The sequence below is a fragment of the Sycon ciliatum genome, chromosome 1 (assembly GCF_964019385.1).
Source record: "Sycon ciliatum chromosome 1, ocSycCili1.1, whole genome shotgun sequence".
Lineage (NCBI taxonomy): Eukaryota > Metazoa > Porifera > Calcarea > Leucosolenida > Sycettidae > Sycon > Sycon ciliatum.
The window spans coordinates 43987111-44011641 of record NC_088643.1 but is presented as its reverse complement, the minus strand read 5'-3'; the positions used below and the strand labels follow the sequence as shown (position 1 = coordinate 44011641).

The 24531-nt window shown below is 47.9% G+C and overlaps 2 protein-coding genes across 2 annotated transcripts in view; one reads left to right on the top strand and one right to left on the bottom strand.

Moving 5' to 3' along the window:
- LOC135827718 (uncharacterized) overlaps positions 1-24531 on the bottom strand; it is a 150216-nt gene that overhangs the window by 70629 nt on the left and 55056 nt on the right. The window lies entirely within an intron of this gene.
- Positions 1255-24531, top strand: part of LOC135827700 (uncharacterized) — a gene marked incomplete at its 5' end in the record, with an annotated part of 29367 nt that continues 6090 nt past the window's right edge. The window contains 6 exon segments of the mRNA XM_065340157.1: positions 1255-2374; positions 3001-3082; positions 4381-4725; positions 13326-19180; positions 21173-21418; positions 23623-23894. Of these exon segments, the coding sequence (XP_065196229.1) occupies positions 4410-4725; positions 13326-19180; positions 21173-21418; positions 23623-23894 (6689 nt within the window).

Below are 24531 nucleotides of genomic sequence, written 5' to 3'. Positions count from 1 at the left end.
AAAACTAGTCCACCTTCCAAATGATTTGGCAAGAAGGTACACAGACACCACACACAGAGATGATTATACAATGTAACATGTGCTCAATCTGCGGACAGAACTGTTTCGTCCTTTGTGGACTCATGAGCGCATCATCGCATGTACATTATAGGTTTTGGGAGCTTCCTGGGATTGTTGGTATGTCTGTTGGCTCTGGGTTCCCAGTAGATCTACTCAGTTGCGGCGAGGCTGGTTGGTAAAGCAAATTCACTTCAAATTACCAGTGCATCTAGTGTCTGCTTCTATCTAAGAAGCGTGCGGTCTATACAGGTTACCCCACCAAGTGTAGGGTGGGCATAGGTAACTGTCTCGGCCGTCCTATTCTGATGTCTTTCTGGAATAATCCTTGGCTCTCCACCAGAGTCTATCTATGCACGCATACTTCGTAGATTCGGACAACAGTCAACAGCTGTTGGACACGCTGTGACGGTAAGATAACTTCCCTCCTCCTTGTGTGACAGACACATCCAAACAGTCAACACACTTCGTCAGGTCGTGATCGTGACAAACTGTCCACACTGTAGATTTTCGGGGATGCGACCGCCTCCTATATCCTGAGTCTGTCCTCTCATCTAGCGCGCGAGACCGCGAGTCGACAGACAACGGTGTGTGTTTGTAGCAGCCGCGGTCGAGCCTCGGGTGCAGTTCTGCAGAAAACGTGCGACACGTGCCTGGCCGGTTGACATGCACCCTGTTTTCGTCACCAAATGCAGAGTACATGTCATGTAGATCTACCATGCACTGGTGAAAACCAGGCACGCGATACGAGTACAAAGTACAATATTTATGTCAATAATATGATCAGTGTTTTGGCATTGGAAATGTATTGTAGATATCCACTCGTACATCATTGTCATGCATATGTAGTCTGTCTGCACGGTTCTCCCGGATGGACTCGTGTAAACAAGCCGAAGATAGATGAGCAGCGGTTACGGCACTATGCTGAAGTCACTGGGCGGCATGTGGGATATCATACCCAACGGACCTGCTATGTCACACAGAAGGTCTCTACACTAACACACAAACACACACACACACACACACACACACACACACACACACACACACACACACACACCACACACACACACACACACACACACACACACACACATACAGTAGATCTACATACCCGCACATGGACATGGCCTAGATTTTGTAGAAAGTAAAATCTACATGTAGCACTGGCACTAATTGGCAGCAAGCTCCGATAAATATTTCGCCTTTCTCTCGTTACCTTTGCCGCTTTGGCTCTGGGGACGTAGAGAACTATTCACAAGGGCTCCGGTTGGTGACCAATACCAGGGTTATCATGGTTATGACTGTGCCGGGCCCAGCAGGCTGCATTGATCGCGAGCAAAGTCGTCGAAGCTAAACTACGAGTCACCGCAGAGGGACCCGATTCCAGAGATTGGCCCGAGACGGATACAGGAGCCTTCGCTCGCTCTTCGAGCAAAAGCCGCGGAGTGCAACCTGGCGTGCACTCGAGCAGGTGGTAGAGAGACTCTATAATACTGTGCGGTCGGTGAAGAAAGATTTCAGTTCACTTCTGGGTCACGTTGTGGAGGATAGACGCGAGGCGGACTACTACTAACCTTACCCGTGTTGCCACTGCACTTGACGGTGGCTGGTACTCCTCCATTGATCTACCCGCGCTGCAAGGGCTACATTGTTCTAGGTTCTCGTGTGCTGGATCCCACGTACCGCTGAAGCTAGTCCGGCACGCTCGATCCGGGATTATCGCCTGCCTTCAGCGAGGACAGAAGCCGAACCTACATTGCCTCGCACAGTCGTAAAGCTGATTTCCGCATCAGTTTTACATTCACCTGATTCGGGTATTCACCTGCTACAAACGAGCATTCACCTGTTACCACCGGGCAGCAGCTCTCAGCCTCGTCAAGTATTGTACTCACGGTAGTATTGTAGCTCCAAGTAGACCTGCTACATATCCTTCTCTCGCTTTTGCAACTACCGAGCAATAAAGAGGCACATACAACGGGCACTGGCATTGGCTTTGCTGGCGGATAGTAGTGACTGACGGGCTGGACAGGGTGCTCGTACCCAGTATCCCTGAACAGTCTATCCCTGCATCTCCTTTCGCTGACCGATTCGCCAGATCTCATTGCTGCCATTCACGGACTCGACTAGCCACAGAAGCAGGCCCCGTTCACGCTGCAGTCTGCTGAAGGTTCAGACAGGCTTGAAATCAGTCCAATAACGTTATTGTCAAAGCATCAAAACGGATCGAAACAGAGTAGCCGCACTGCACTGGCCAAGGCAAGAGGAAGCATCCTGGGGAAATCCGACCTTCATATTGTTGTGAACTGCACTGCGGGTAAGTTGTCATATTAATAATGCATACACCCGCTAGGCTAAGTTTTTCCATTGCTAGGGAACTGTTGCTAAGGGAGGGGTGGGGGGGGGGGGAGGGGGTGCATGGCTGGCAATGGGTTATATTGCATGGCTCTTGCCAATGTGGCTGCCAACGCCCGTACCGTAATGAACGCTGTGTTTGTGGAGTATTGAGTAAAATAACCGATATCTTTGAAATGGTACAGGCAGGCATAGTGGGATGGTCTGAGACCATGATTGAGAAACAGAGGGTACCATGTTCAAGTCCTGCTTGGAAGCGGAAGGATTTTTCCAACCGTACTGCGACCCACAGTTAATTGGGAACTCGTGGCCTGTCATGAGGGAAACATGGATGCAACGAATGGGATTTTTGGTCTTTGACCACTTTGCTGGTTGGCTGATCTAGTCACATCCCACCGCTTTAGGAGCTGCATTTGCGCCTTTGATCTTTGCAGGGTGGTGGCGTTCCTATGGATGCTGAAAACTCAGCCTAACTGAGTCTCAAGCGAACCATAAATTTGTTTTGTTGAAAAGGAATGTAAGCCAAGCATCCATCCCCTCTATCACAGTGCCATGTTCTTCTTCTGTTCACATTCCATACAACTGCAGCAACATGACACGGGCACTATGTCATGCAAAGTCCTGGTGGTGACAAGAACATTGTGTGCATTATAACTATCAACCAACAAGGGTAAGCCAGTGCTGTGATCTATATGCATGTACTTGACCTCTAGATTTTTTTTAAACATTGGCGCCGAAGAATGGGCCGAAATACAGGCTAAAATGCCACCGAAATGAACAGGCCAGCCTGGAAGCAAAGATACAGTGGGCGCGCCAGTGTGTGTGTGTGTGTGTGTGTGTGTGTGTGTGTGTGTGTTTTATGTAACAGTGCATGCACAGTGTTCATGTATATTGTACTTGTGCTCAGTGAATGAACAAGCACAGAACAAGAACAAAGATGCTGGAATCTTGAACAGGACCATCGCTAGCTGGCCTGAAGCAGTTGCCCCCATTGTTCGGTGCTCCGTGTTACTGTATAGTTTTGGCAAATTGCACAAAGTGCAGAGCGTTTCAAACGAGGAAGAGAAAGAGGCCCTGTTTGTCCGAGTCGGCATGACGAAACCACACTGGCCCTCTTTCTCTGTATATTAATCAGCCGTAGTTCTGCATCCACAGAACTGAATGCGGCAGCGGAACGCCTGGTCATTTGGCAGCGCTCGGTTTTTTTAAAATATTTATATTATTTTTTTATACAGAATTTCACATTTGGAGGCATTGGCAGCGATGGGAATACACTGCTAGTTCTTGTGTTTAACTTTAACCGTATCCTACATACGACCATGTGTATCCACCTGCCGTTAGGGGTCGTCCGTATTTTTCGAAAAATTAAAAAATCCGTCCTCAGGCAGAAAGGGGGTGGGTGGTCAAGAGCGCTGGCGGAATTTAATTTTTTGATTTTTCGTACTTTTTTCTTCGTCAGTGACTCATACACTCGTTGCACTGACTCGTAGTGCACTGTAGACGTAGTAGTGTAGGATCGCAAACACCAGTATGATATACCGGTACATGACTTTTTGTGGTTGTAGGACGTGCATGGCCTTCGGTATACCTCCTACTCACTTTACTTAGCTACTAGTACTTGACATACATGTACATGTACATGTACATGTAGGTGCAATCAGTGAACATGGGGTCAAGAGTTCTTATTTTCGAGCTGGGCATCGGTAAAAATAAAAAATTAATGGGGAAAAAGGGGGGGTCAGAGACAATTTTGCACGAGGACGGATTTTTTAATTTTTCGATAATTACGGACGATCCCTTACTACCTTGATATTTTTTAGTTGAATGATAAGTTTTCCGAGCATTACTGTTGGAACACGTCCATTTTCTTGCACTTCCCCAGGAATGCCATACACACTCGCTGACAGCATTACTTATGCTTGTGTTCTATTTTGCATGTGTGCGCATGGTTCTGTGGGTGCATCACAGACCAATACCTGATCATCCCCACGGCAATCATGTCAGTGTGGGCTGATCCACAAGTGGAGCTGGTCCTGCGTGACGTCAGGGACAGGATGTATAACGACTGTGACATACTGAGAAGTGACTGCATGTCCAAGCAACTGATCTCCAGGAGCCAGAGTGTCACTCTACGGTCTATAACGAATCCTCAAATTCAACTGGAGCATCTCATCTCCATGCTGGCAGCTGGCAGTGGACAGTCATTTCAGATTTTTGTGGAAATCCTCAAGGAACATATTGTGGTAGGCCAAGAGGATATTTACAAGAGGTTGAAGGATGCATCATCCCAACATGTGGGCACCAGCACATACGGTAAGCCATACATTTGTAAGATCTATTTAAACAAACTCCCTATTTGGTCAAGCCAAACGGGTTCATTGAAGATCATCGTCCACCTGCCCCACATCCGAGGGCTGTCCGGTCAATTTTTTTCTGTGCACCACTGAGTATTGCCAGAGTTAGGCAGTGCTCCTGAATGGAGCTCACACTTCCTACAGAAATTGCGGCCATCGCATCGATCTGAAAAACTTGAATTTCGCACAAGCATCTGCATGCCACCCTCACTCAAGGAGCAACCAGTTTGGGGAATAGGAGGGTTTGTCAATTGCTTTGCCATGCTCCGAGTGAGTGACAGCTTAGAGCTGTGTGAATATGTACGTATGGCAGCTGGGCAAGGCCCTGCTTCGGAGGCTGAGCGAGCCGTATTGTGAGGCTGAGTGAGCCAAGGCTGTGTGAGTCGTCCGAGTGTGAGAGGCTGAATGAGCCGTATGAGAAGCCTGGTAAGCAAGGCTGACTCCCCTCCATATAATTATTTGTGTCAGAGTTTACCTTTTAAAAGGCCTACCATAATAACGCACATATAAGCAAATGCGCTTATAAGTGAAATTTTGCTACAAATCCAATTTTCAAAAATGAAAATTAATAATTATTTAAAATGTTTTCACATAAACGCGCATGCGCGATCAGGGTTCGTTTGCCCGAGTCTTTGTGTTTGACTACGAAGTAGGTCTTGTCATGTCAGTTTCATGGTTCCCGTATGCTGTTTGCAGACTTTTATCCATGATTGTTTCAAAGTGAGAATTGTGGTGGTGCTTCGCCTATAACTTAGTATAAGAGCATGCGCTTATAAATGAGAGTGCGCTTATATTCGAATACAGGCGTGTGCGCCTATATGTGCGTTACTATGGTAGCTAATGGGTCTCTGTAAACAAAATCAGGCATCTGAGGTGTACAAAACCGGCTCTGCGATCTTTTTTCGTATGTACTGTCGGCATAGGTGGAAATCGACCTACCCGCACCAAAGGGTTAAAGCGCACTAATTCCAGTCACGGGCTCTAACATCAGTCACACAGTCACACCTTCTTAGATACCAGTCACACACTGCAAGTACACTCCTATCTCTCATGTCCGGGCAGTCTGGGACTGGGCACTGCCCATAACTTCTATAGACCTTATTCGATAAACGTCACAATCACGTGAACCGGGGTCCCGGGAACCAGGGAGTGGCAAGAGACCTGCACTCAGTGCACAGTGGACTCGGCGTGGGAACATAGGAGTAGATAAATACCGGCATTTTACTACTCCCTTGTACGAACTGAGCCTTTCTTGCCACTCGTTTCATGCACGCGTGCCCCAGCTTACGACAAATCCCTGGAGGCGAGTCCAAAAATCACGTTATCGAATAAGGTCTATACTCGGATACTGAGCCAGTAAATAAAAAATACCGTACTCGCGCGATTAGTGCCCCTGGGGCTAGGCCTTGGCGGATAATGCTCGAAAAGGTGGCAGATTCTGCTTTTTTTGCACCGAAATTGGCAGAACCATACAAACCTTACGGCGGGCAATTCCTCGAATTCTGCTCCATTTCTTTATCCACATACCAAACATGCATGAAACTTACCAGAAAAAGTACCGAATTCTGCCAATTTTTCTGCCGGCATTATCCGCCAAGGCCTACCTGGGGCACTATTTTTCCAATGTCCATCACAGATGGGGCACTATTCAAGAGAGGGCACTATTTTTTCAAAGCTGGTACATTTACGTCATACAGCCTAAAGTGTACTGTAAACTATCACAACTTGACAGAAATGGCAACAAGAACTGCGATTTTGATCCTGAAACCACCAGTGCAATGACACGGACAAGAGCATTAGCAAAAGAACACCAAACTTGGACATGCGTTTGGTAACAAGCGCGACGGGCGGGGGGGGGGGGGGGGCACTATTCAAGAGAGGGCTCTAATCGCGCGAGTACGGTGTCGTCGGGGGGTCACACGGTTAATCCTCGGCGATAGCCCTTCCGATTACTCTCGATATCTCATATCACACGGACGCCACACTCAGAGAACAGATTATCGTTGTTGCTCCAAAGAGAGTCTCAAGAAGAAGGCACCCAAAACAACCAGAATGCGTATCATAAGTATGCAAGCATGCGCACAACAACAAGAACATGTACGATAATCATGCAAGCATGCGCAACCGGCGCAGTCCGCACACACGTGCCAAAAGGGGCACAAACTCTCCAGAAGGGCAGGGACAACATACGGCCACATGAAAAAAAATGCATCCTCTCCTGAGGATGGGAGAGAAAAAAATGAGAAGAAAGACAGGAGAAAAAGAAATCAAATGCGAACAACATACACATGCGGATACGCAAGGCCAAAACAGTAGGATACATTAGTAACTCCGGACAACAGGGGGGGGGGGGGGAAGCCAAAGCAAAGGGGTGGAAAGAAAACAGACTAGGCCCACCAAGAGTACATAAACCAGAGTGTGCAACTCGGGATGGTTCCTGTGGGAGCGTAATTCGTGCACTACGTCATTTCTGACGGCATGGTAAGCCACAGGTACGGTGAAAGGTTGCGTAACCAGTCACGGTGGTGCAGGTCACTGAGTTTGTCCTGATTTCGGTTTTTTGAAACGGATAGCCTGGTGAATTTACTTGTCAGCGGATGTACGCAGCATACGCAGTCACACAAAAACACCGAAATCCTAAAACAAGACGACTAAAATCATGTAAACTTGGTTAATTTCCGGTCTGTGAAACACGAAAATTTGAGCTGTACGCAAGTCGCGGCTTGGCTGACCTCACCAGGGTGACGTAGTGCACGAACTGCGCTGTTTCAGATCTGATATGCACAGTTGCACACTCTGGTTTATGTACTCTTGGGCCCACCCATAGAGGGAACCGCCATACTTTCAGGCGTGGGCCCCCGGAAAACAACCACCTCGCCCTGGTGCGAAGCCAAGGCAAACCGACGGTACTGCGAAGACCGCGGCAGCTGAACCGGGTGACCAGTCATCTGACAGCACAGGAGTTGTCCGGAAAACCATCACGCAGCCGATGGGGCTACGAAAACTCACAGAGACACACACAGAAAGAAAGAAACACGGACTGACGCAAACATCTCAGCAATACCAGGAGCCAAAATTCAGACAAAAAAACACAAGAAGGAATGGCAGAACAGCAACGTTGAACACGCCTACGGAAACAGGGGCAGTCTATCAATGAGGACACCAGATAGCACACAAACAAATCGGTCACCAATACGCAAACAAAAATTAACATAGAAAAACCACAGGGCGCTACCCTGAATAGCCACAGGCCTCTAACCTGAAAAAACCCCACAGGGATTGAACCTGAATATCACGCGTGAAACACATCCGCTCACGAAACACAAAAAAACACCTCCTGAACCCTACTGGGACGCACAAAGGCCAGCCAGCAAAACACAGAAACCGAACACCCGCAAGGCGAACCGATACAAATAAGCGCTGGATCCCACCAGCAAATCAGGCAGACCGTGGCTCACCATGATTGGACGCCCCCCTAGGTGAAATGAAGAGACCCACGTGCCAAAACACAAATACAAAACACGCTCACAGAAAGATTGCCACCCGGACCGTCAACGAGAATCTCAGAAGCATGTTACACCACTGGGCGACGGCCATTCCACATGAGCGGGACAACCAGGCGGAGCACTAAAACGCTCGACACAAAACATGGATACGAGTAAAATGAAAAAGAAAGAACATGTACCTGAAACTGGAAACAACAGAGTACGAGTGTCACCAGACTCACCACATCGAGAAAATCGATGGGGACATCTACCAAACCAATCGATTGACACAGGATCGGAGCAATCCGACGACAAAGCAACGACGTGCACCAGTGCACAACACAGGGCGAGTAAGCAAACACGAGCAAAGCTACCCATGGCCATGCTGACTACCAAGCAACACGATGAGCATGCACGACAGCACGGACAACAGAACTTTCAAGTCAGAAGGTGTGAAAACACAGTGCACACGACCACTCGAACAGCCAGAGGCCGGAGGGCGACAATGTACACTGGTTCAAAACACCGCACACACAACGTGGGCCACAATCATGTACTAACAGGAGCGAGGCTCGAACGAGGTACTTGTACACAAGAGAACAACACGGGACTTCAATGCCATGAAGCGAAACAATTATTTTGAAAATCCCAAATCGAAGACTAGTACCAGGAGAACTACGTACAAGGTACAACACATTACGCAGGGCAGACAAAGCAGGCTCACCTGAGTAGGAGCTCCGAGGACAGGGTGGAGCAGATGGAGCAAAGCGGAGCCATGGCGAGGACGCGTGGAGAAGGCAAGATTTGAAGCCACGGCGAAAACGAAAACGATCTCAGGGTCGTGGGGAACGATGCCACTAGCTGGGCGCCAATTGTCGTCGGGGGGGGGGGGGGGGGTGTTATTCCCTCGCACGATAGCCCTTCCGATTACTCTCGATATCTCATATCACACGGACGCCACACTCAGAGAACAGAGTATCGTTGTTGCTCCAAAGAGAGTCTCAAGAAGAAGGCACCCAAAACAACCAGAATGCGTACCATAAGTATGCAAGCATGCGCACAACAACAAGAACATGTACGATAATCATGCAAGCATGCGCAACCGGCGCAGTCCGCACACACGTGCCAAAAGGGGCACAAACTCTTTTTTTCTTCTATTTTAAATGTACCATTTTTTTTCAAAGGTGGCCAGATCTGTGATACAGACTGGAGACTGCACTTTTATTGATTCTGGCAAGATTGATTGCCTGCAATGGGTGTCATGCCACTCATGAAATGATACTTTACAGCTGTAGATGCATGTCATAGCACTCCAGCTAGGGTGCCAAGCAGTGTAGAAAGGCAAAAAGATAATTTTATGGGTTAGAAAAACTAAGTAAGGTGGATCCAGGTACATGTACCCCAGCAATGCCCGTCACATGATTCTGGCATGTACACTATTTAATCCATTTAGCGCTAAAGACGTACTGAAGTATATATACTCAATCTGCGGACAGCATGCTGTTTCGTTCTTTGTGAACTCATCAGCGCAGCACAGAGGAAATGAGGCCGAACCTGATAGCAATGGAAATAAAAATTTCCAATCAGGCCCGAACGTACCTTGCCAGAGTGCTCAAACTGACAAGTCAGTGAGCTCTGCATAAAGCAAACAGCAAAGGCACTACCCCACGCAAGAGTGCTCAACTGCTACAAGAGCAGGAGCGAAATACTCAATCTGCGGACAGAACTGTTTCGTCCTTTGTGGACTCGTCAGCGCAGCACAGAGGAAATGAGGCCGAACCTGATAGCAATGGAAATAAAAATTTCCAATCAGACCTGAACGTACCTTGCCAGAGTGCTCAAACTGACAAGTCAGTGAGCTCTGCATAAAGCAAACAGCAAAGGCACTACCCCACGCAAGAGTGCTCAACTGCTACAAGAGCAGGAGCGAAATACTCAATCTGCGGACAGAACTGTTTCGTCCTTTGTGGACTCGTCAGCGCAGCACAGAGGAAATGAGGCCAAACCTGATAGCAATGGAAATAAAAATTTCCAATCAGACCCGAACGTACCTTGCCAGAGTGCTCAAACTGACAAGTCAGTGAGCTCTGCATATATATATATATATTGAGCACTTTTTGCCGACGCAAGAAATACTTCTATTGTTCTATATATATTATATATATACGTCAATGAAAATGACGCTCAGGCGTTGAGGACGTATATACCGTATTTCCGCAAATAAAAGGCCGTCCTCGTATACAACGCCTTCCTCGTATACAAGGCCGGGGCAGGGGGCGATTGAAAAAATAAAAGACCGTCTCCGATTAGAAGACCGGGCCTACTAAATGAGTCTTTGTTCTTGTGTTAAAAATGGAAGACCGTGCTCAAACTGTGGGAAAAAAAGAAGACCGTGCTCAAACTGTGTAGAAGAAAATGGAAGAACGGAGGTAAAACTGTGTGGCGAGAAATAGAAGACCAGGGTCAAACTGGGTTGAAAGAATAAAAGACCGTCCTCGAATACAAGACCGTCCTCGATTATAAGGCCGGGTTAGGGCGAGGTTGAAAAATAGTAGACCGGCCTACTATTTGTGGAAATACGGTATACGTCTTTTTCAATGCCAGATAAAGAGTGCAGAGCCCGGGTGCAATAACCTGTAGCCTTATTTTGGGTTTATAATAGAGACGCGACCTTTTATATTTTCGATCCACGCTCAACATGTACTACTATTGGAGACATACTAGTATTGGAGACGTGTACGTTTATAGTGGGGGATACGGTACATTTTGATGGGTAAGGGCCAGCGATCTGGGATATAACGTCACTATTTCAACAAAAAAGGGGCAGAAGAGTAGTAATATTTCCACTACAACTTGCCCACAGGGTGCCCGGTAGATCGAGGTGATCATAACTTCGAGGTACGGATAAGAGAGATATGAGTGCAGTTCTCAGATACCGTTGAAGTAACACACTTCAAGTAGTTATTCAGATAGCAGTCACATTGTTTTCCACGTCCCAGATTCTAGTCAGATACAATCCCCTTTTCACTAGTAGACTATACAAAAGATACCTTCTAGACATCAGCTTAGGAGTTGCAAACAACGGCTATCACAAAGAATTTCAAATTTCTCAGGACCCTTATGTCCAGGCAGCTGCAATCCATAAAACAATGATACCGTAAAAGCCACTGTATAAGCCCCGGGCGTATAGAATAGCAGCCTCGATTTCCTGGGCGTATACAAGGGCACGGGCGTTATTTTGGAACCAGGCGTATACTTAGAATAGGGATAGCAGTAAGTATTGGGTATCAGTACCCATACATGTGAAGTAGTCTTCTCCCCCTGGCCCCCGCCACACAACAACGCAAACTCTTGGTTATATCTTCAGTACTGATATTCTATCAACAAATGGAGAGGGCGCAGGAGGAGAGAGACAAACTTTGTGAGGACAAAACGACGACGGGAAAGACTCCCGGGAAAAGACTCAAAGAAAACAACAAAGAACAAGCAGTAATAAACCGACGACAAATCGAGACGACCAATCAGGGACCAATACGTACAGAACACATGACCAAGACCAAGACAACCAGACCACGGACGAATCACACACACGACTCTCATTCCCAGACCAAACTAGCACTGCGCATGTACAGCATTCACTTGACAGTCACTCTCACACAGACGGAAGCACATCCTCACACTCTGACAACGCGTACTCTTGCATGCACCACATACCATAAACGTCACACATCACACCATAATTGTACGTACACTTAGACCATATATGACATCAGACACTGGTCTCCACAAGACAAGAACCAAATACAACGACATGCGTAAATCATAGTCGTAATACAAATTCGCAACACATGTACCATGATGTACTGGTGTTGCCGGCATACCTGGGCATACCTGGGCATACCTGGGCATACCTGGGCATACCTGGGCATACCTGGGCATACCTGGGCATACCTGGGCATACCTGGGCATACCTGGGCATACCTGGGCATACCTGGGCATACCTGGGCATACCTGGGCATACCTGGGCATACCTGGGAATACCTGGGCATACCTGGGCATACCTGGGCATACCTGGGCATACCTGGGCATACCTGGGAATACCTGGGCATACCTGGGCATACCTGGGCATACCTGGGAATACCTGGGCATACCTGGGAATACCTGGGCATACCTGGGCATACCTGGGCATACCTGGGAATACCTGGGCATACCTGGGCATACCTGGGCATACCTGGGCATACCTGGGAATACCTGGGCATACCTGGGAATACCTGGGCATACCTGGGAATACCTGGGCATACCTGGGCATACCTGGGCATACCTGGGAATACCTGGGCATACCTGGGAATACCTGGGCATACCTGGGCATACCTGGGAATACCTGGGCATACCTGGGCATACCTGGGCATACCTGGGAATACCTGGGCATACCTGGGAATACCTGGGCATACCTGGGCATACCTGGGCATACCTGGGCATACCTGGGCATACCTGGGCATACCTGGGCATACATGGGCATACCTGGGCATACCTGGGCATACCTGGGCATATACATGGGCATGGGTGCTATTTTAAAACAAAAGTGTTGATTTCCCCTGACTGGGCGTGTACATGGAGGGTGGGCGTATTTTCGAGTGGGCGTATACAGGGGCTTTTACGGTATTATGGCTGCTCCAAAACTTGTCCGGGCTCTGGTCTTTCATTTCCGGCTGCGTCTTATTCAATCTATTCGGTGCCAATATGGATGCCCTTCGGGTCTTGTTCCAACACACCAAACAAACCGATGCACCTATTAAACTACTTGTACGAAAGATGTCGACATCGGCGGTTAGTAATGAAGAGAGTGTCTGCTCCGAACGTCGGAGCTTGGCTTTCTGCTGACTGACTTGACACTTGACTGACTCACGACTGCGCCTGGAGCACATGGTCGGCAGGAAGCGCGAGCTCCGACGTTCAGAGCAGACACTTTCTTCGAAACTACTTGTAAATATAGAAAATAATGACTTGATTACCGGAAACTACGGTTAACTCTGGGTTTTTTTTGCCTTTTTGTTGTGTGCTCTGTGATCTACAGACCAAGAGGTGTACCGCCTGGCATATTTGGAAAGTACTGGTGGTGGCTCACCACAAACCAGTGGCAATATTGTTTTCGACCGAAAGAAGCTGAGGTTGCTTGATACTCGTCATCAATTTGTGACAAAAAGCTCCACCAAAGGACCAAAGCAAGCGGCATCTGCCAAGGACCCAGCCACAAAGGGTGCTACTGGATCAGCTGGATCAGGGGACGCTGGATCAAAAGAAGAGAGTACGGATGATTCTGTATGTGCATCAAGCGGACAATCAAATGCATCAACAGCTGAGCAAGCAGCACCTATACCTGGCAATCGTACTGATGGACCATTGACTGAAAACCTGAAGGACAGTGGAATGGATGATAGATCAAAAAAACCTATCAAATACGTAGAGTATGATTCAAGAGAAGATGAGGGCAAGATTTACATGAAACAACGCCTGGCCAGTAGGGTTGTGATTCTGACTGGCAACATGGATGCGCTGCTGAATGCTCTGACAAGCCAGGAGATTGCAACTCCAAGGAACATTGCGGAACTGTCAACCATCGAACATTCAGGATTATACTGCCTGACCCCATCTACTCACAACAAGAAAAAGGAAGATGCCGATAAAGTGCCGATTTACATGATCCTCTGCTTGCTGCCCGGAGACAGCCATCTTCATCATGCTCACTTGCTTCGGTTTGCACTACAAATGTCTCTACACGTGGTTGTGTACTACGGGCAGGAGCATCTCCTCTCCAACCAAGCTTTCTCGCTGCAACACGGCACCCATGCCGAAGGACAATCATCTACAACTGGCTCTGACCCACTGATGGGCTTGATATTCAGGCCACATGGCATGTTTGAACGATTCAACACCCAAGACGTTGATGTCCTGACTCTACTATCGCAGGTGCTAAACGAGTTCCCGACAGGCGGTCGAATGAGCCTTTGTCACCAACCAGTTCGCCTGCACTGTGTTTTGACAGTCAACATGTATGTGGAGAGAAAGCTACGCCAACAATGCCTGAAGTATGTAAAGGCCCTCTTCAGAAATTTCTGCTTCGTTGATCCCTCAGTCTGCAATGACACGTCTGATCAAGCGACAACACAGGGTGCCTGGACAGGAGCATCGCAGCTGCCACTGCTACACCTCGCAAGCGTGAAAACATGGGAGATGTTTTGCTTGAGATCCGTCGACAGCGAACACTTGTTTGGAACTGAGGTGCCAAGGGACACGTCCAGCAAGTCTCCAGCTGGCAGCGCTGCACAGTCAAGGTCTAAACCAGATCCATTTGTCAATCCAATGTGGCTGCATGACGCTTGGGGCTTGAATGCTACTGTTCTAATGCAGTGTGCTGAAGACAAGCAGTCTACTACGGAGCAGATGCACGTATCTGGGCAGCAGCAGCAGCAACATCAACAACTTAGGGACCAAGAAACTACCCAGGAGCTAAAAGGTGGACAGCTACATCTGGAACAACTGCAGTGGCAGCAGCAGCAGCAGCAGCAACAACAGGACAAGGAGTACGACAAGGAGGAGCAGGAGCAGGAGGAGCAATTAAGCCCCGGAGAACACAGCTATCAGCAACAGCAGCAACAGCAGCAACAACAGCAAAAGGAGTACGACAATGAGTACGACAAGCAGGATGTGCAATTAAGCCACGAAGAACAGAGCCGTCAGCAACAACCGCAAGGATATCAAGAGCAGCCGCAAGCCATGAATGAAAACACATGCAGCAATCAATCACAAAGGAGTCAACAGCCGTTTGAAGGAGTTTGTCTGAAAACTGTAGAAGAACCAGATGCTGAAAGCCTCACGTCAGCTGATAAGGAAATTCCAGACCCCGTTCCACTTGGGGCTTTGGCACGGATCACAGATGCTTGGAAGGGATCCGTTCACGTCACCACCCTTCTGGCAAAATATGATAACCCAGCGGTGACGCGATTTCTCACTCGCTTCTCTGGATCCCCACTTCTAGTTATTCCCGATGCAGATTCTGCAGACTCTCTCCACGGAATGTGGCACTTCCAACACGGAACTGGCTTGCTACACATCTTCCTGCTTCTCAACTTCACAATGGATGAAGCTCAGGAGAGAAAGACTGCTGCAGCTCTGGTATTTGCAGCAATAGCATTATCCAATGTTTGCCTCATGCCATCTGCCAAGCATGGCACGTGGGTGCAGAACATGCAGCTGCTGCACTCCATCCTGCGAAAGGCTGTTCCCGCTGACTGTGGCCTAGTGCCCTACTCTGACAGAAAGAATAAAGTTGAGCCGGAAATTCTCTCCGCGTGTCTTCTCATTGGCGGGGAAAGGAGCAGAGAAGCTGTTGCTGATATAAGAGGATCAAAAGAGCTCCAGGACCTTGCAGGCAACTTCTTCTCCGGTATTGTTCTGGCAGCTAAAAGTGGATACGAAGCCCAAGCAATGAATCTTCTCTCCTATCCACAGCGTTTCTGCCACAAATCCTACAAAGATCCACACCGCTTTGTGACATGCATCCAGCTGCTTGCCAGGGCCATCAAAAAGCATACAGTCAAAACCATCCACCTTGGCGTCTTCTTGGTGAATAGGAATCGAAAATTCCTCTGGAGGCTTGACCAACTAGCTCGCTTCGGAAAAATTCCAACTGAGGATGATGATGAAGGTAACAACTACACTGACGTGAAGAATTTCTGTGAGGAAGGGTGCCTCATGTTCCAGCTGGACGCCCTTCCGCAATTCAAAGACGTTGTCAGTGGAGGGATTGGTCAACTTCCTGGAGATGATTTCTCCATGCCAGAGGGTGATGCTGAGAGTAAAGTGCCTATTCCGCCTTCCTATGAGCAGCAAAGGTACCAAGCCAAGCTGGGTGAATACGCTATCAAGCAGACAAAGTTGGCGTTGACAAATAAGCAGCAAGGCCAACGAGGAAATGCGTCGTCGTTCTTCCAGAGGGTGGCCGGTTTTGCTGAAGATGAGCACAAAAGGGCTCTTACCCTCAGAAAGCAGGCCGTTGCGGTGTGGCTGCAATGTGGCACCAACAAGGAGGAGTCTGTTAGTTCAGTACCGCAAAAAACACAGATAAAGAAGTACGAGGATGGTCTCGAGGAAGCGGCAAAAGGCTTGTGCAAGGAGCAGTGCAGTCATGGCTGTCATTTTCTGTGCTTGTATCCAAAGGAGCATGGTGACAGTAAGCATGATTGCTTTACCCACCGGAATAAGCATAACCCTACTGGCAAGCATACCTGTCAGACAGATTGTGATCCGAACGATTGTGATCAGTGCGGTGAATACTGCGACCTTCAGCCAGGGCATGAACATGACGCCACCAACAATGATCCGCGACATTTGTGTGCAAACAGGATGACCATTCATCTGTGCGGACAATCCCGGGGAGGCTGCATCTACCAGGGTGCAAGAAACTGCCTGCAGGAATGCCATCTATTCAAAGGCCACCTTGGCAAGTGCTGGTGCCGTACTGATAAAGACAAACATCTCTGTGCAACCCCATGCCAGTTCCATGAACAGCCGCAGTGTGAGAAGCTGTGCACAAAAAAATTCCAACATCCAGGTCGTCATCATTTGTGTGGCTGCGAGCACGAATGCATCGAACCATGCACCAGCATTGGGGCATGCTGCAAGCAAGCTGAGCAACCCGACGGAGGCACGCGCTACCTGGATACTGTGGATGGTTGGCGACACAAGTGCACAACGAAAATCTCCGCAGGCAGTGCACAGCACGGAGGTGATAAACACACATGTGATCTAGATTCTTCGGATCACCTCTGTGGTAAATCCTGCCCATGGTGCCTTCAATGCTGTGACACGAAGCAGTCCAGCAGGCATGATGTTTGCAGTACCGGCCACGGAACAGTTCACCAAGATCATGCTGAAAAGCACCAGATTAAGCTGCTTAGCTCAGAACAGCCAGCTAGTGTGAGCACTCTGGTTGAGTCGCAAACATCGATACGTTGCTCTGATGTTTGCAAGAAAGCTGGTGATCGCCATCGACACATCTCCAATGGTAGTGTGGTCCTGCATTCTGAATTCTGGAAGTATCTCCGAGTTGAAGATCCCTGCACTGAGGAAGATGGCATCACCAGCAAATTTCACCTCTGCCGAGCACAATGTGAGGTATGCCAGGAATCCTATTGTGAAGAAGAAGTGACCCGAGTGCACCAAGACCGTGACCGCCATCCACCAAGTGAAAAAAAGCCACCATCAATGAACAATGGCATATTTGAGTATATCAGCACAAGCAAATGCAAGAAGCCCGGACATCGCTTCAAGTGCCATGAAAAGCACAGTTGTAATGACAAGTGCAAGCACCCTGTACCTCGAAAGGTTTCACTATTCGTCACGCAAGTCAGTGTTGGCACAACTACTTGTGACCAGAAGTGCTCGCGTGATCTCGGTCATGATATTGTGGAGGGAAGTAGCTGCAAATGCGATGGCCGTCATGCCTGTGGCAAGCCATGCGAGGGAAACAATAACTGCCAGGAGACGTGTTGTGAGGATGAGGATAAAGAGCACGATGATCATGACTGCGGGAAGAAGGAATGCAAAGTTCCATGTGATGTGACACAATGTAGTCGCAAGGACTGCGGTAACACTAATCCTGTAAAGCAATGCAGGGCAGCTTCTGGCCACAACAAGAGGTGTAGCATGCAATATTGTCGCAAACCATGCAAGGCCGAAGAACATTTCCACAAGTCGTCCAGTGAAATTCCACACAACTGCGGGAACCACAAGTGCAGAAGGCCATGCACAGGTGCTGGGCGGTGTCCGAATGGAACACCGGGCAGTTGTCGTTCACCAATCACCAAACCATCGGCGGATGTGCCTCATGATGGCAATTGCGACATGTCTTGTGACGGAGAACACAAATGTGACGTAATCTGCACTGGTTGTCGCAAGGACGTGTGCGAAAAGTCGTTTGATCACGGAGGAAATGAGCACGACTGTGGAAAGAAGCGTTGCCGTCACACATGTGTTGTCAAGCAATGTGTTAATTGTGGAGCAATCAAAACAAAGCAGGACTCACCACCAATGTGCCGAGTGAAGTCTGGACGATATTGTAAGATGCGAGAATGTATAACGGACTGCGCAAGCACTGACCACTTCCACAAACCAAGTGATGGTGAATACCACTACTGTGGGGAGCATACCTGTAACAAGAAATGCACTGTCAAAGGCCAGTGTCCTGGAGTATCGCCCAAAGATGAGAAGGGTACGTGTGAAGAACTCATGAAAGAACCATGGACCAATGACGAACATGTCTGTCGATTCTCCTGTGGCGGTGAACAACGAGAACACAAGTGCGGGGGAACATGCAAAGGTTGTGCTGGTAAATTTCCATGCACGAAGCCTGCTACCCCTCAACATAACGACCACCACTGTGGAAATGACGGCTGTATTTATCGATGCCAACTGGAGAAATGCTCGAAGTGTTCAGCAGGTGCAGTCTTTCCACAACAGCAGTGCAAGGTCGGGGGTATCTGCATTGGAGCAACATGCGTGTCAAAATGCCGAAAGGACCACTTCCATCCCCGTAATGGTTTGCACAACTGTGGAGAGCACACTTGCCCCAAGAAGTGTACATTGCCTCGCTGCCCTACAACAGATGGCAGTAGGGGTACCTGCACTGAAACGGTTACACAGCATTCCATCAACGGCCGGTGCCATTCAACAAAATGCAACTTCTCGTGCGGTGGGGACCCCAAGAAACACACATGCAGCGAACCTTGCAGCAGTTCGAAGCTATTATTTTTCTCATGCGGTAAATCCTGCGCGTTGCCATTGCCACATGACACCCACAAGTGCAAGTCGCATCAACCAACGTCAGGTGCTTCTCCTACGGCGACTGATACCAGCGAGGATGATGTAGAAGTGAGTTTGAGCTTGAGTACATGTACATGTACATGCAAAGCACTGCTATGACTACTGCTATGCGTATGCAGCAATGGACGTTGTGATTTTTTCATAGCCCAACTGGTTCAGCCGACACTCTGAACATAGTCGATAGCCCATTGCAGGGAATTTTCTAGAACCGCCCCAACCGGTTTTCGACCGGTTGGAATTGTTGGCGACCGGTTGAAAAGTTACAAATCAGTTCCAACCGCCCGTACTTTTCTGTGGGTGAATGGAGCTGTGAATGGTCAAACGCTTTTTTCTGGACGGATACTTCCAGCGAAGCCGCGTGGGCTGGTACTAGGGTCACGAGTATGTACGGTTTGCTACACTCCAGCACCAATAAATCTGTTAAATTGCTGTCGAGTGCCATATTTGGGTTGTATTTTGAAAACATTTTCCGGGGGAGGACCCCGCACCCCCCGACTCTTCATTGGACCGTAACCGGTTGGAAATTCGTCCTAGAATATACCCTGCATTGGTCCAATATTCATCTCACAATTTGGAAACTTGAAAGTAGTGGCATACAGTTTCAGTCATGAAAGTGTATGCCATGCTGACTATGTACATTGTGAGGTATTTATCTCTAAGACCAGACAGGGATGCAAGTAATCTTTCTGTTTAAACTTTGGCGACACTCGAGTAGCAAACAAAACATCATTCTACCTCCCATGTAAACTTTAGTCCCTTCAGTCTACAAGTATTTGATCAGCAATCAGTGTCACTTGCACCAATATTTACCTTTTCTGATCAACCCTCCATAGACGAAACATATGTCAGGAGGTTAAATAAAATACAAAGTACATCCAGAGTGATTCATTAGCCATGAAGATGGGAAGTGTCTTCGCCCAAGAGCTCAGTTGTGAGGAGGATAACGAACCCAATCCCAACATATACTTCAGCAGTATACTTGTAATCTTTCGTGTGTCACGCACACACGCACGCACGCACACACACACGAGAAAAGGAATACTGTTGCAACGCTGATGTTTTTTACGATCACCGGGCTGCTTGAACCGGTGGGGAAATAGGTAGCCTTACAGGAAAGTGAGGCACAATGGTAAAAGCAAGAGAGGGTTGAAGAGAGAGAGAGAGCTCGACTGAGAAAATAACGCAATATAAAGGGCCTGGGTAGCTATGGCAAACATGGGCGCGCAAGTAGCTACCCAGGCCAAATGAATAATGCATGAACTTGTGGGCCTAACACAATGGCACAAGCTGTGGTTACATGTGTAGTCACTAACTCTCACTGGTCTAGGTCATGGGCAGGAGTCTTTGCAAAAAAAGGTACCGGTACTATGATTTACATAAGACGTTTGAGTGGAGTAGGACACCCCTATGTCAATGCCATGCTCGTGTAGTAATACTGCAACAACTCGATTTCCTCTCTCTCGTATTACACGCTCATAAGGACGGCAGGGTCTTTGTTTTTGGTCAAGCGAATTTGTTAGTGTGGATACCCAACAATGTCGACGAACACGCTGTAGAATCCGCTCCACTTCTTATCTGTACTCGAGTAACTGTTCTGCTATTTACGCCATGGCTAAAGCGTAGACTTTGATGAGTACCGTGTACCGCTGTGGAGGGGAACCACTCAGAGAAATGAGCAACTGCTTACCTAATCTCGCTGACTTCAAATGCTACCTACTTCACTCTGAAGACTTTTCGTTTACCCAAAACGCTGGGAGAACTGAAATATGCAAAGATTACAGCCATCCTGGAAGATCACGTTGTGTTCGTGATGACCAGGGATCGGGTTGTATAGGCGGTCTATTTAGCAATGGTCAGGGATAGCTACATAAGCTCCCTGGGAGCTTATGTAGCTTACCGGTATCTACTCTTGGTACTAAACTGCACGCATAGCGCGATTTGAGTTGTGGTTGCTCCCCCTAGCCCAACACCCAGTTGCTATACTACTCGTATGCTAAACAGGTGTGTATATTATATCCCCATGTGTGCTTCATGCTTCAGATTCTCCAACTTCTGAGCGAAGTGAGGATGGAAGATTACAGAAAATCAATGTCAAGTGAAAGCATGTACAAAACCATGGCTGGGAGATTTCTCAACAAAAACGGCAAACCTAAAGGAGCTGATCAGCTTCGTCTTGCATCAAAATTGGAGCAGGAAGTATCCACGTTGCGTAAGAAAGCCATGATATTCTATAACAATGTTTGGGAACAACCACGGCATACAGATCCTTTGGAGGCGCACTTGCAGGTAAGAAAACATGATGGTTTCTTTACTAACTTTCAAACTTTCTTAGTACGTCTGCCCTGGGGATTCAAGTCCACACAAGGGATAAAATGAGAGTGAAGCCACTGATCATGGGTAAACTGCGGGTACGTCTGCTGCTCCTGCCCCACTGGGCTGCTACCACCGTATTTTTGGCAATATTGGCCGAGGCGCTTGGTAGTTTGCAAGCCCGAAAACTTCACCGAATTAAAAAAAATCCACACAAAAGCTCTGAAATGATGTGGCGCATATTTCAGACGGGCGATAATAAAAGACCGGAGCTGCTTTCTAGAAATACTGTATGTATGACCTTTACAGACCAGGTGACGCCGGCCGATCACCATGGCAATGCAGTGTGTGCTCGACATGACTGACAACGGTTGAACATTTATTGCAGCAAAACTCGGATACGGCAAGCCAAGGTTACAAACCCTCAGATATAACAAGAAATTACAATCATATCGCGTTCCGCAGATAAGCAGTGTCCTTTCCTTACATTTTGACCTTACTTTCCAAGCAACATGTACCTTTGCAGGCACGTTCCACTTCGCCGAGCCTCAGCCATGTTGCATTGAATCTCCTCAAGTTAGTGTGTGTCCTACCTGTGCAGCCTGCTCCATATGACAGCTAATCCAACTACAACTTGCTACTGTGAAGTCTCTCTATTTCTCACTACAACCAAGCTGCTTTCGATTTCATGCTCAGCTTCTAAGAAAGCGTCTAGCTTTCTCACAAATGGCGTTTGCTACATTTTCCGTGTGATTCACCAAGGAATTACAGAGATTTGCTACATTTCCGTGTGATTCACCCAGGAAATACAGAGATTTGCTACATTTCCGTGTGATCCGACAAGGAATTACAGAGATTTGCTACATTTCCGTGTGATTCACCAAGGAATTACAGAGGTTCTGCTTCACACGAAATGCAGAAAAAATAATGTAAAGAATAGGTTTCTGCGTTAGAGCCTTTGGCTTTGGACTTTTTTTAATTTGGGGACCAGAGTTCTACATGGAGATGAGGAACCCTATGTTGCGGCATGTGTATATAACCCGGGGATTATAAACTCGTGATTTTGGCACACGCAAAGAAAATGCATGCAGATCTGCCGCAATCGACTCAAATTTGGAGGCAGGTCGTCGGAACTACCGTAGTTGGAATACAAAATTCTCAGTTGCACATTCTGCCAATCTGTTGGGAGGCTACCTTCTTGCCAAAGCAAGTTGGACTAGTTTCGGCTCCACAATCCAGTGTGTCGTTACTACTATAGCTTTCATGGCTGGTTGGTATGTCTGTTGACCCCGGGTTCCCAGTACTCAGTTGGTGAGGCTGGTTGGAAAAGTAACTCAAATTTCACCTCAAGGTACCAGTGCATCTAGTGTCTGCTTATATCAAAGCAGTTCGCTGTCCATACTGGTTTCCCCAGCAAGTGTAGGGCGTGCATAGGCAACTGTCTTGGCCGTCCTATTCCGATGTGCTCCGTGTGGTGTAGACCAGGTGTGCATGGGGGGATTCACATGGCTTTGCCAGCTGTGTGGATTAGACAGTTATCTGGCGCTAGTCTTGATCTGTTTCATTCACATTCAGATCCGCTATCGTTACTATAAGAGAAAATCTATGGGTGCACATCCAGTGCATTTGCAGATTTGGGTGCTTCTCTTGCGACGGACACATACATGTCATATACCTAGTGTGCAGGCTTCTAGCCAGGTCACAAATAATAATAGTAGGGGAGGGGGAGGGGGAGGGGGAGGCGGAGGGATAGGGGAAACAGTTAACCTGTAGTCCATTATCCATTTTCCAAAGTTGTAATGCCATGCAAAATGCAACGTACGGGGGGCAAACCCGACTTCATCCCTGACAAGTGACTTTTAAAAGAACCCTCTGGCAGTGACTATCGACTGCATTTTCGTTGAATTGCCTGAAAAACACGATAATTGACAAATGAGTTGGGCGCCACATTTTCACGGGGGGGGGGGCTGCCCCCCCCCCCCCACCTGACCTCCTTTGGCTAGAACCCTGGTGCCGGTGGGTGCCACTCTCTCTCTCTCTCTCTCTGTCTCTGTCTCCGTCTGCGTCTCTCTCTCTCACTCTCCTCTCCCCGGCTCCCCCTTTCTCTCTCATTCTCTTCCTCACTCTGTGGTCTGTGATCCACCATGTCTTGCCTACTGTTCTTTGTATGTGTTTTCTAGGAGGCATACTCTGCATGGCCTGCTTTTGAAACATATCACAAGTTATTCTTCAACGATCAAGACTTTGGTCCTCGCAAACCAGATCCGCCACCATTCCGCGAAGTCGAAAGTAGTGTTGATAATGGTGGCAAGGAAAGCAGCGCATCTGTTAGTGCCCAAGGTGGAGGAGATGGACAAGGTGGAGACAGTCGAGTTAGCAATGACAGTGGTGATGCTGGCGATCAAACACCAGATGGTGGCAGTAGTGGAGAAGTCGATCTGATGAAGTTCCGGTAAGCTAAACACTGTGTTTAAGGGGAAGTTCACCCAAAAATGAAAATTTCATAACCCGTACCGAAAAATGCACTGATTCCAATGATGAAGGTCCCAGGTTGGTCGAAGCAGCCGTTCCCGAGTTATACCGGCCTTAAGTTTGCACTAAATTTGGTGACATCATGATGACGTCATTAACTTGCCCAGACTAGGCTGGATTTATGACGTCAGAGAGATAGACTTTGTATGGGAGTAGATGGGGAAATCTCAGTATTTTGGCTCTCCATTGTCCCAAAGAAGTCGCATCTTTTTCAAACGTCGGTATGGGACATAAGGCACCCTACCGGTATCCCGACAGGAAAAAATTCTAGTATGAAATTCATTGTTGAAGAGAAACAAGAAACAAATTGGTTTTTCCCCATCAACTCCCATACAAAGTCTATCTCTCTGACGTCATAAATCCAGCCTGGTCTGGGCAAGTTAATGACGTCATCATAATGTCACCAAATTTAGTGCAAACTTCAAGCTGGTATAACTCTGGAGCGGCTGATCCGATCAACCTGGGGCCTACACCATTGGAATCAGTGCAAGGGAGGAGTGTTGAATTTTTCATTTTAGGGTGAACTGCCGCTTTAACTGTATTGTGTATACTTTCTC